The following is a 13354-nucleotide window of genomic DNA, read 5'->3' on the forward strand; positions in this document are numbered from 1 at the left end:
CACTTCTACTAATTACAGAGTCAAAAACCCTACCTGTTCTAAATGGGTCTCTTGTGCTGGTGTACGAGAGAGCGTGGCTGTCTGGTGCTTACATCAGTGTAGCCAGAAACAGAGCGCAGGACTGACTCCTGAGCAAATTCATAGAGTAATTTGTACAAGTGAAGTGTGATTGCACGTTACTGAGGTATGATTTGAAAGCAGGAAGGAATGTGGTTTGTTGTTTTCCAGATAATAGAAACGCTACTGGGCACTAAGGTACCTTCCTTATCTGATCCATTTAAATTCAGGTATTTGAAAGCTCTCTCCATGTGCATTATTCTGAGCTGTCCACAGGCCAGAACAGGGCAGTATATGGGGATAGCGCTGCATGGAAGGGTCTGCATGAGCCGCCTGGCAACACACTTTGTTACTCTTCTGTTGCGCCACTGACTAAAACTTCCATTTATCCCATTCTTCATTTAACACAACTCTTAAATACTGCTTCTCCCCCTCTTTTGAACCATGGCCTTTAACATTTAATTATTTAATTGGTTTTTTAATCTGGATTTCAATTATTGGTTTTGATGCTTATTTTCGTTTTGTGTTTTTTTATTTTGATTTTTATTCTGTCACTTCTCCATCTCTTACACGTAGCTTATGTCCCTTTTAACATCCCCCCATCAGCCCCCTCCTCCTCCCCCTGCCTCTGCCTCACCCTCTGCTGTTCCCAACGGCCCCCAGTCTCCCAAGCAGCAAAAGGAACCCCTCTCCCATCGCTTCAACGAGTTCATGACCTCCAAACCCAAAATCCACTGCTTCAGGAGCCTAAAGCGTGGGGTAAGTTCTCCTCTGGATACCTCTCTCTCTCTTTCTCTTTTCTTTTCTTTCTTGCGCTTTTATTGCACGTTCTGTTATGCAAAAACTTGTTTTGTTTTGTGAATGAATCTGTTGTGTTTTATCATAACATGCAGACAAATCCAAAGAATCCCATTTGTAGTCAAAAACCCCACAGTGAAACCACAAAAAGTGCAGTTGCTGATGGAAATTACCCTTTTAGGGGTTTTGGGGAGGAGGGATTGTCCAAAGTATGGAAGGAAAACGTGAACGTTAAGTAATGCTTGTGTAGAAGTCAGTCATTAATTCCGTAGCCCTGCGTAGGTCTGTGGCAGAGTAGGTTTGGAGGAGCACCATTCAGAGATTCCTGATCCTGATGCTGCGTGTCATCTACTTTAATGTGAAAAGCTTTCCTGTCTACGGTGTGGTTTCAGCTCAATATCTGTGTCAGGAGGAGGAGAGTAAATTAGGAGGGATTCTAGAAAATAATTCTTCTGACCTCAGTTGGTGCAAGCTCAGGCCTTTCTGTGAACAGATCTGACGCTCCTTGCTGTAGTGGTGGGAAGATGACTTCCCTGTATTTTATGGCCAAGTCCGCCTCTGTGTGCGACTTCTGTTCCAGAGGCTCGGCCTCAGCTTGTGCCTCAAGTGCTGCAATGTTAGCTTGCTTACTGAATCTTAAGATAAAAAAAAATCAGGTGAGATGTGAAAGATTAACTGGTTCTAGGTGGTAATGAAGCTGTTGTGTGGTACATGGGTACTTGAAACCAGGACTGCCATGTTGGTGGAGATGAGAGGAATGGTGACTGAATTTCTTGTTCCCTGCAGCTACCTAGATGCATTGGTTACAGTTGACTCTAAATATTTGGGGCTGACACTTCTCAAGGACCTTAACTGCATCCTGTAGCGTGAAGTTCCAATAAGACAGGAAAGGTTGATTTGGTTCCTGTAGAGACCTTAGGAGATCCTGCTGCCCAGCAAGTTTATCATGTCTGTATTTGGGCCTCCTTGAGCAGCTGATGTGAATTAAACAGCCTTTAAAGTGTCCATAGAAAAATTCAAAATCCTGCCATCCTCTTTAACTTTTTTCTAATTAATTTTAAATGCTTTTTCCACAGTTTTTATTCTTGACACTTTAAATGTCAATGAAATATCTTTGCAAAAATACCAAGTTGAAAAACTATTTGTAATGGCTGCTAATAGCTGCCGTTCTTGAAACCGTGGAGGACAGACATTAACTAAGAGTTTGCTAAATGTCATGTGGTGAACCGAGTTCCTTCTTTGACTTGTCCTTGTGGCTTTCCCGATGTACAGAATTGTAGACTAGCAGGGTTTTTTCTGGGCGTTTCCATTAAGTCCACAGATTTTGCTCATTTCTGAACTGACTTTCACTTCCCAGCACTATGGTGCGTATCATTTAAAATGATATTCTGCGTGCAAAAGCTTTATCAGTTTACTGTGCGAGCTCCAAAACACAGACGAGATGTTTTGAGGGACTGGGGTTTGGTTTTTCCCCTGCCAGCAGCTGCAGTGCAGTGTGTCAGATGCTGGTTTATGCGTTGTACGGTGCGAAGAAGCTGAAAGCTTCCCTGGCTGACCGTGGGGATTCATCTGGATCTAGATCAAACTGGATCAACACTTTGTGGCACATCACCACTGTTGAAAGTGCAGTGTCTCTGTCTCCTTTGGTGTTGTTAGAGTAGGAAACGTGGCCCAGGTTTTCCAAGGTCAGCTGCTCTGTTCCTGTCCTTGACATCAGCTGTGGCTGTGTTGGTAAACTGATGTTGAAGTGTTTGTGTTGAATTAAATGCTCTCCTTGGTGGTCTTCATAAGCAGCAAGTCAAATGACAGGTCCCCCTGAGATAAAATTTTCCAGTTTTCAAACAAAAAGAAGGCCGCACGTGGCACAGTTGTGCTGAGAAGTTGCTGGCATAGCGTGGCTTTGGCTCCTAGGTTGAGGTCCTTTGAATTATTTCCTCCTATAAAAATTACAGGAAGGAGACACAAGTGTTCAGTATTTTAAAATGGTTTTTAGAGCAGGCTGTAACAGCAAGGAAGTGACTACTTTAAAAAGCCTAAATTCTGCTCCGGGGACTGCATTGACATTTAAGGCTGAGGGCTGGAGTTGTATAAAAGTGGAGATGATTTCAGTGGGGAACTTCAGTGGTTAGTTACAGAGAATTGAGAACAGTGCTGTAAACAATATTTTTCTCTCATCTGGTTACAGACAGTAAATTTTTTTTTTAAAAGATGTTTTATAGAGACTGGTTTCGAGTTCTTTGCTGGGGAATTGTCGTTTAGTGGGAAATTCAGAACCCCAAAAAATCACATTTTTGGTGCTTTTCATTGAGGAAGTGGGAAGTTTCTAAGTTGTCCAAAGGCAGGTTCTGTACCTGCTTCCCTCAGTTGCAGTTTGGCTCCGAGCATCTTTTCTCAGTGGCTTTTATGGGGGGGGGGGGAACAGGCTTTCAATTCTGCTTCTGCAGCAGCAGACGTGGAGGATGTGCTAGGCAGCGGCTGTGTTAGCAGCACCCGCCCTGGCGCGTGGGTGTCCGGCAGTCCGTTCTCCGCCTCGTACGCGGTGGCAGTGAGACGCTTGGGCGAGTAAGGCGCTGCTGGAGGAGAGGGTTTGTGTTGCGACCTCGTGCCGCTCATGGAACACAATACTGAAAGTAGCGCTGGATGTTTCTAATTTTAGTTTGTAGTTCCGTGGGCACTTTGCAGGTTTGTGTTTCAAATGTACAAATTCTTATTTAATGAATATTTGGCTGTATAAGCAATTATAACAAATTGCTTTTAATATTTCCTGAAGAAAGGCCATTGTGTTACATATTAACTATCGGATGTCCACGCGAGCCGTAGGAATTCTGTGTACCAGATTGCTCTTAAGTGGTTTGTGTGAAAGGTGAAATAATGAGAACAATTTCCTAGAGTCTCCTCTGGAATCCCTCAGATTTCTGCTGACACATGAATTAAAAATGTGCAAGGAAAGGCTGTTGCGAAATCTTCATTTAAACCTTTCACTATGTTCTTTTTATATTTCATTTCCTTCCCCTGTTAGCTACCAGGATGTTTGCATGTAAATACTTTTCCTGCCTGACTTACCCCGCGGAGCTGGAGGACAGTGTTCAGATCATCATCTCTTTTTCCAGAGAGGCGAATTCAGGCCGCTTGGTTCATCTGGAGATCTGGAGGAGAGGCTGCACACTCTGGCAGCTTGCTCCGTTTGATTTGAAGACTTGTCAAGCTCGCATTTCATAGGGCCTTGGTGATTTGTTGTATGAGTAGTCAGACTGAAAGATCACGGAAATGCCATGTGACCCGCAAAACCAAAATTATTCTAACCAGGCAAAAGAATAAGTCAAGAACCACCCCCAAATCCTGTTAATTTATCAGATGAAAAATGAGTGGCTGGTATTTGTTTCAGCTGATGTGGTTGATATGACACACTTTATATTTAGTACAGCCAGATAATACCGTTAATTCTGTTTTTACTGTATTAAGTTTTGTAAGATTTACTTTTCTCAGTTCCTCTGCATCCCCCTGCCACATCCAAAAGCATCTGAATTTTGCTCAGGAGTATGAGCAGTAGTGTTACAAATATTGGATTGTGATGTCAGGAGGGCGTAGAGGAAAACTGTCCTCTGCACAGAAGAAAACTTGATCTGTACAGAAATACATCACTGAAGGAACTTTTTGGAAAGGTCGTGCAGGGAGCCAGTGGGACAGTACAATGTAACGGTGTTTGGCTTTGGACACTGAATCATTTCTCTTGCTGTGATTATTGTCTCCGCACTGCTGGTTTTGTTCAGAGACAAAATTCCGTTCCAGCCCGACGCCTTGCAGTAAGGGTGGCTGCAAGGCATTTTAACTTATTTTAGAGAATTCAACCAAATTGTCAAGCAGGTCCTTCCTGGCTTTGTTGATAAACTGAGCGTTTAACTCCTGCAGAAGCCAGGGTAACAATTTGTTTATTTGAGAGGAAACTGGATCATTCTCCTTTTTTCCACTGGCTTAAGGAAGAAGTGCATGAAAAGGAACTACTTAATGTGAACAAGTCCGGTAGATACTAAGAGCATGACAGGATAAATACCACCAGCATAACTGCACGTTGCAATTGACCCTTGGAACATAAGTGAGTGAATGGATTCCCACACAATTCCTCCTTTGATACCAGAACGTGTGAACGTGTCTGGAGAGGCAGTATGTTTTAGTAATTTCATTAGAAAGTTTTGGTTTAGCAACCTATGTTGCATTTGGAAAGAGAAATTATGAAGCTAAAGTGGAAAAATCAATGGTGACTGTTAAAATGAATGATATAATTAGTAATGATATGTCCTGTGCCCAGTCTGGTTTTAATTTTGCTTCCAAACCAAAAATCCAGTGAATCTTGTTTTCAGGGAAGGAAGCAGATGCCTGAACAATTTACAACAGATGCAAGGTTAAAGTAGAGGCGCCAGTACCACTGTCAGTAGTCACTGCCAGTATGAAATCCTAGTCTGTTTTAAGAGAATAAAAAAAAAAGTGCTGACTCTTGTCAGTGTCTATGGTTTTCTAATCACATTCTTTTATTTTCCTCAAAAGTTTTTCTTCTAACCTCAACAGGAGAAATGCACATTATAGAGAATACTGTAAAACTGTTACAGTACTTATCACAGATCAGAACTAGAAAAGGAGAGGGGAAAAAAGTCTCTTTTACACGGTTTTGGAGTGCTGTTTCTAATAACTCTTTAAAGAGGCAGTATAAAAGTAGCGTAACATTTGAAATCAGCTTTGTCCCTTTAGGGAAGTTAAAGCCAGAAGAGTACAAAAAATGAGGAACTGCTTACATAAGTCATAATTAAATTTATGCTTGCTCTGCTTTTTCTAATTCCCTTTTGAGGACAAAGAAGACTCGGTATTCTGCTAGTTGACATTAATTTTGTGTTCTTTTGTTTTATTGCTATAGCGGCAGTAACATCAGCACCTTTATTTAAAGAGCAACACTTCTGAACTAACAAAATCCAGGGGCAGAACTTACACCTTTGAATCGCTGCGATGCAGACTTGCCTTTCCCCTCTCACCTCGGAGTCTGGGCTGTGTTTAAGCAGAGAGGATGACTCTGGGAGCTGGGGCGCAGATCTTGCTGTCGTTCCCCAAGCTCCAGCCTCCATAAGGCACACGGAGGGACTTTTGTGGTTTCCTTTTCAGTGGAAGTTGTTGACTTCATGACGGTGTGATGTTATTTCCATTGCACTGGTTAATGTTTTCCCTTCCATCCTGTCTTGCCTCTGTGACATACCGTGCAGACTTCTCCCTTGACACGTAGCTGTTGGTGTGCGTGGGTGAGCAGTGCTTTGTTGTTCTGTGAACATGCAGAAACAGCAAACGAAACCAACCTCCCCTCTCGTACCTGCTCTGTTCCCTGCCCCTGGCAACTCTTGTTATCCTAATGTAAGTGTATAAATCTGTGCTAAGGCCAGGATTTTTTGGGTGGTGGGGTCATTAAAGCCGTGGTTTATTCTAGCATGGAGAGACAGATGTTTTCTGACCTTGCATGTTTAAGCTAGCATTTAAAAATATGGTGTTTTCTGATTTTTGTGAGAATGCTAAACTCTTAACATTTGCCTAGTTTCTAGGAAGCTTCCACTTGCCACTTAAAGGCTAGTTAAATGCCAAGCTGTCTTTTGCTGTAGAAGCAGTAAACACAAGGGTGCTGTGCTCTTCTCCAGCGTAACGGATGTGTTTTCTCTTGCTGACTCGCCAGCAGACACAGTCTTTGTATATTGACAAAGAACTCATGAAGAGGACTTTAGGGACACCCACGTGTGCCATTGAGGCTAGGGAATATGTTGTAAGTCCGTGTATGGTGTGATCAGCCCATACCGTCGCTACACAGTCGCTAACCCCACTTACAACGCCGTTAGAGTGTGCCGTGGAAATGCGCTTTGTAAAAGATGAAAGGAAAATTTGGTGGGAAGCAAGTTGCAGCTTACTGTGTTACATGCAGGAAAGATACGTCTGCTAGTCCTGGAAATGCTGAAATTGGCACAATTAAAGTAGCTGGACCTGTGAAATTCAGAGTGAGTACTACAGACAGGTTCCATGCTTTTATTCTAAATTATTTTATGAATGCAGTCTTGAGCACCATGAGCCAAGCCCTGATTTACAGCAGTGCAGTGACACGTTCTGTGCCTTGGTCGTGGAGCTTTCTGAAGCTTCCCTGAACTCTGTAACGATGATAGTTCATGGATTCAAGATATGCGACCTCTAAATCTGATACCCGGATAAAGCAGAGTAGGGGGAGATTGTTACAGGACACCTAAGAAAGAAAATTACCTCTTGGTTGGATGGAAGCCCAGTGATTTATTTCAACCTTATCTTCTGTAAGTGAGGTTAGTGTCCGTGACTGTCCAATAACACATGGACTTGCTGGCTTTCATGCGCTCTCATGTGTTATTGAAGCTTGTGGCTCTTAGGCTCTTCATTTTTTCCCTGCAAGACTACGCTAGACTTGTTTTTAAATTGACAGCTTGAAATGTATTTGCTCATTTTAAATAAATGTAATTTATTTGATTATTTGCGGGGAAAAATGCCCCTGTTCTCTCAGGAGCTGTGAGCAAGTTTCTAGCTGTGAAAACCCAACAGAATGGGCAAAAGTAGTTATTTAGTGTTTAATGCAGATTTATTTTCAGTCTGCTTGTATTTTTTTAGTAGAAACTGAATTGCTCTCATATAAAATTATGAATACCTTTCAGAGATGGAAAACTGAGTATGACTTATTTCAGCATTTCATTGTTTCCAGTCTATGATCTGCTTTATTTGTACTGGTTATAACAATCCCTGATGTACTATTTGGAAACGCTATCACTAAGTTCTCTATTTTTGTCATACTTAACAGCGTAAGAATTCGACAGACACTGTCTATAATCCTTTTCAAATTTGCTGAATTTACAGCAAAAGAATAGCCTTGATGCAGACGATTCCTCGCAGTAGTGTAGTGCCTTTAGAGTGAGTAGTGTTTAGAAACTAGCGCATGTAGCATACATTTGTGCCTTTTCTAGAGTGCTTCATAGGTAAATATTTATTCTGCACCATGAGTCTTGTCTGTATATACGTACAAGGATCTCGGTTTGTGCTGATCATGTCTATGCTAAAGTTCACAGGAGTGCTAAACCATTACCCAAACAAAAGCTGCCTGCGCTGAGTTCCTTCAGCAGCGTATTTTAGCTCCTTCTTTCTCCTTCCTGTATGATTATTCTCCCAAATAGATTTTTGTTTGCTTTTTTAATGGCCTCGTAGCTGAGAGAATGAATTTCTCCATTGCACTGTGGTTATTATCGTGTTTACTTCCTAATGGACTGCACTTCAGAGGGAAGCTGAACCGCTGCGCTGTCGCTCAATGCACCGTTTCAAGCGCAGTATTCCAGCGTTTACTGCAAGGCCGTATTTTCCCTGAACGGTTGGCGTGTATTGCTGTACAGATTCTGGTAACTCACGGTAATTGTTATTTCTGAAAAATGCGTAGTTCTTAAAACATGCTGTCAAAAAGATCACAGATGTGGAGCCACCTTTATTTTAAATCCAAACCTACAGAGCAAGGCTTTTGCTGGAGCTGGAGCATCTGTTTGAGAGCACCGTACCCAGGAGCTGCTGGCAGTAAAATAACGGAGAGCTCTGGGATGGGAAGAGGTTCAGGAGCCTGACGGTGCAGATCATTGCCTGCACCGAGAGGCGTTTTCCAGCTTTGACACTTCAGCTGTTTAACGCCGAGCACACATGTTTACGGACTTACATGTTTGTTGTGTGGTTTGTGTATTCCACAACCGTTCCCAAAGAGCTGTAGGACAGGCACGGTGCAGGCCGCTGGCGGAGGCTGGCTGTAATTCTGATTCTCCCTTTAAAATCTGCCTTTATGTTGACCAGCAGCTAACCTGTGCTCCTGGGCACGGAACAGCAAGGCACTCTAGCACTGTTGGTCTCCCTTTCTCTCGGAAAACCTTCTGAATGGCCGCTGTCGTGGCGTCTTGCACCACTGGGAATTTTGGTGGGCGGCTGCCCAGGCGCATTCCTTCCCTTGGCCGTTTCCGAGCTCTTCCAGCGCTGTTGAGAGCTGGATGTGCGAGTGATGCAGGGCCGCGGCAAACCGTGCTGCTGTGGAAGCCCTTGGAGCGTACACTTCACTTTTTAGTCTTGCTTTCCCAGAGTAACTGAAAGACAATATTTTGGCTCTGTCCCAGGAAATCTGGTAACCTTTGAAGAATTAGATCATGTATATCATTTAAGGAGCTTGAATAATGTCTTGCCGTGCTGTCATAGAATCAATTTGGTGTAAAGAAAAGAAATTATTATTTTTTTCCCCCTCCTTGGTCCTGACCTTGTCTGACTGCGTGGCCAGAGTACATTTGAGACCACGTGTTTGGTTTGAATTGTTCAAGAACGTGAAGTGACCTTACGTGACTGCCCAAACAGCACTGTACGCCGTCGTCAGGGACATTTCGGGGATGTTGTCCTTTTGGCATAGGCCTCACAGCTGGGGAACGGCTGGAGGTCCTGTTGTGCTCTTTGCCGCTGGAGGCCCGGTGCCGTGCCGTACCTCCCCGCGGAGTTTTGGCCAGGTGCTACCCCTGTCTCCTGAGCCCTGGCTCAAAGGGGCCGATGCTCGTGACTGCGTTTCAGCACATTTTTTTATCTGAAGTGACTTGCATACATTTGCAAGTTCTGAGTTTTTTTCCAGTGCGGAGACGTTACTGTGAACAACAGAAAAATCTCTTGTAGCTGCTGTAAGTAAAGCAATCCAGGCCAGATTTTTCACCTGCAGTGCTAAAGCACCTCTGTAGAGGTTCAACACTTTTCCATTTCTGTTTCTGGCGAGGAAATGGCAGCTGACTGACAACGCTGGTCCATCTTGTGAACTTTTGCACAGACCTGTTAGTGTTACCCATTTTGCCTTCCAACAGCAAGGGGATTTTGTGTCATTTTATTGTAACATCAGTCTGAAAAAGTTCCTCTTCTACTGATGCACTGTTGTTTTTTCTCTTTCTCCCCCCACCCTGTATCTCTCCAATTTTTACATGAAGCTTTCTCTCAAGCTGGTAAGCACATTTACAGCATGCCTGTCCTGTGTTTTAATCACAATTTCCTGTGTGTGTTTTAATGTGCACTGTGCCACATATGACATGACACTGAAATTAACTATTAAAATTTGTTTTTTCTTTGTGTTTGCTTTTTTTGATATTTATCAGATAACTCTGAATACACAGGTCTGGAGTCTAATAGAGGTGATCAGAATTCAGTCTTTCTAATAAGCTGCTAAAAAATTAACTCTAATACATAGTTTAGTTCTCACTTTTATAATCTAGGGCTATGAAAATGTAGAAAAAAAACAGTATCGAGTAATTCAGCTACTGTGTAAGTATACATTAAAACATTTAAAGAAAATAAAATAAAGCTCTCTGTGCTTGCTGGAGCTTTTCCAGAGAGAAATGCATGCCTTTGTGTAACATAGCTGCAAAGTTTGCTTTCCATGTCCAGGAATTATTGGAAATCTGCATCATTATCACCTACATTTTACAGCCCTATGTAGTCCTTCAGAATAACTAATAATAATATTAATTAAAGTTCTGTAAACCTTAACCAACAAGGTTAACTCAGTCTGATTTGAATTCACAAATGGAGAGAGACACAAATATATGAATCCTAAATTCTATCTCGGATGCAGCTGGGAAGGTTTCTTGAACTACGGTAAGATACGTTACTGAGTTGGGAAGGGAAGGGGTGAATATATTTGAGAAAGCTGAACTTCATACACAGGGTATTGCATTGCTTGAGATACTCCACACCTTGATATGTTGCTGACAGCTCGTCTACATTCCTTTGCCCTTGGAGAGTCCAGTCGTGAGGAGAATGTGACTGGTTTGCTGATGCACTTCATGCGAGCGTGCAAGAGCCGCAGATGACTGATTGCAGTTTCTGAGAGCTTCAGAGGATCTGCAGTAGCACCTTAACTGCCTTAGCTTGAAAGTTTTCTTATTCCTCACCAGTCAGTGCCTTTAGTTGCTCTTTTTCACCTACACATGTATTGTTCTTGGATACATCATTGTGGACCTGTTCTGCTCATAGCAGCTTATTTGAAGAAATTGCATAGGTTACGAAAGCTACCTGATGTAGCTCTGGAGTTTTCAGGTCCTGCTGCTGCTCTGTCAACACAGTGACTTGCTTGGGCTCCGTTAGCAGTATTGCTTCTCGCTGAAGAGCTCTGGTAGCTCTGAGGAACGATGGAAGCATCTAGCTTACATGCAAACTTTGTTCTTTTGGCTGTTGCCAAGCCACTGTCTTGGTAGTCCAATGTATGTATACCAGGGATTTCTATTTGTTGTTTTCCTGGTCACAGTGCTAGTATGTTGTGCAGCTGACCTAAGCCTCTATATGTAGGAATAAATCCTCCCAAAATAAATGACTGACCTGGCCTTTCCCTGAGATTTGCATGGATAGGAAAGATGTGCAGAGAGGGTGAGACCCATGTGCACCTCAGGTGGAGGAAATCGGCTTCTTTGTAACTTCCTCTCGAATCCTAGCTGTGCAAGAGCCAAAACTGGGGCTCATAAACCCTGTGCTTTCCCCTGTGTAGCTTCAGCCCAGAAACTGGTCCTAACACAGCCTCTTTTTTTTTTTTTTTTTTTTTTTTTTTTTTTTTTTTTCAGCCCTTCATCTTGGGGCAATTTGCATCCTAAATCCCAGCGTCTTTATCCAAGGAACTCTAGTGAGCACTGGCTCTGCTAGTCCTGTGATAGCACATCAAAAATAGCACAGATTTCCCCCCTCCTCCCCATTGAAGCATTTCTAAAAATGTAGGCAATGTTCAGTACTTGAGAGATAGCCCAGGTGTGCTTTGGCTTGAGAACATGAAACGTGCCCAGCATGTGCAAAAATTGCTCCTTGACCGTTCCTTTAGCAGGAGGAACTGTAGCTTCTGTTACGATGGGAAGTTGAGCATGGAATGAAGTCTGAGTGAGGTCACCTCCTGGTCTCAGGCATGCGCTTCTGTGCAACACTGGTGCTTTGGTCTGAAGCATTGTGAGCAAAGATACTGAATTTAGTCCAGCCTGGAGCTTCTGAATGAAGCTGGAGAACCAAAAAGAAGACGCTTTTCCAAATTTGTCTGACTACATCTCTTGCATTCTCCCAATGTAGAACTGGGGATATTTTCAAGTACGTCTGTCTCTTCTGCTTAGAATTGAGAAGAATATGTTATAGAGTCTTTCTTGTAACTGCTTGTTTATTTACAAAGCTATCTCCAGATGCTTTGCCTTAAAAACGTACTTACGGCTTTAGTATGTAGATTATCCATAAAATACTTTGAATCTCTCCCGTGTCTGATGTGATGCGGGAGTTACTGTCAAGCAAAATATTATCATTAGAGAATGAATTGAAATAGCTGTCCTGTATCTTGCACAACAAGTAAAGTAAGCACTGCTAGGACTTCATGCGGTTGAAGTTCTGGAATCAGTGTAACTGATTTAGTTGTCTCCTTCATTTGTCTTAAATTTGCTTTCTCATTGTGTCATGAATGGAATTTTGTGTGTTGTTACACAGATGATCAAGGCTTACCTAGATGCATATGCCATCTTTCACTGAAAATCAATACGGCAGCAATTTTGTTAGGTTTGTTCTGTTATTTTTGAAATGGCTAGGCCAGAGGACGATGACCTGTCTGTAGTTGTCCTCTGTCCCTCTGACACCCACACACTAACTTTCTAAACAGCTTGTTCTGCAGTTGCAGAAGAAAGAGCCACTGTCTGGAGCACGCTTGTTGCAGAGTCGAAAGGGTCTAATGGGCAACTTTTGTGGCAGAGTGGCCACTAAATCGCAGCCCTCTGAGAGAGAGATTTGGCATTTTAGGAAGACTAATGTCACAGCTCTGCTCACGAGCTTTCAGTAAGCTGATGGCCCATTGAATTTGCTTACTCAGCTTTGTGTTTTCACCCTTCTTTATCCCAAACTCCAGGATTCCGCTCCAGAAATGGAACATGGAGTGGGCAAAAACCAAGGTGGTGTTTTGTTTTGTTTTAAAAACCTGTACAAATTCAAGATTATATACAAGGACCCTTTATGGTGTAACTAATTAGTACTGATGTGTGTTCAGTATAGCCCACCCAAACTGTCCCCTTTGCCTTCTTGAAAGACAAAAACACATGGTACACTGAACAAAATAACGTGGATGTGTTTTGTGTCATCTATCTGCTATATCAAATTGAGGCAATCAAGAAGAGGTATAACAGTTTGAAGGCAGAAAAGGGGTTTTTAAGCAGAACACAAAGGTAACCACCATGGTCTTCAAATTTTTTTTTCTTTGATAATGATTTTAAATTGATTGATTCTATGGCTTCGATATAACTCCTGATTTTTTGTGCCAGTACAAGTGAGAGAGGAAAAATTGAGAGACTTTGACATGGCCTAGTGACTGCTCTTATGGGGGTTCTGTCTGCAGCAGTGTAGAGGAAGGCAGGGAACATTAACTTTCCATGAGAATGGAACTCTGTTAAATAAAATCCGCTCATAA

General features: G+C 42.5%; 1 protein-coding gene across 25 annotated transcripts in view; it reads left to right on the forward strand.

Moving 5' to 3' along the window:
- Nucleotides 1-13354, forward strand: part of FNBP1 (formin binding protein 1) — a 95454-nt gene that overhangs the window by 72309 nt on the left and 9791 nt on the right. For 4 of the 25 annotated variants that reach the window (XM_086763528.1, XM_086763530.1, XM_086763531.1 and 1 more), the window contains exon 10: nt 634-816. The exons of 4 other annotated variants lie outside the window; for them this stretch is intronic. In XM_086763528.1, the coding sequence (XP_086619654.1) occupies nt 634-816 (183 nt within the window). Of the gene's footprint in view, nt 1-633; nt 817-6559; nt 6662-9872; nt 9888-10037; nt 10074-13354 lie in introns of all 25 variants that reach the window. 17 more of the 25 variants (XM_086763534.1, XM_086763536.1, XM_086763538.1 and 14 more) reach the window with 9 other exon arrangements.

This window comes from Chlamydotis macqueenii, chromosome 20, assembly GCF_036417535.1.
Source record: "Chlamydotis macqueenii isolate bChlMac1 chromosome 20, bChlMac1.mat, whole genome shotgun sequence".
Classification (NCBI taxonomy): Eukaryota; Metazoa; Chordata; class Aves; order Otidiformes; family Otididae; genus Chlamydotis; species Chlamydotis macqueenii.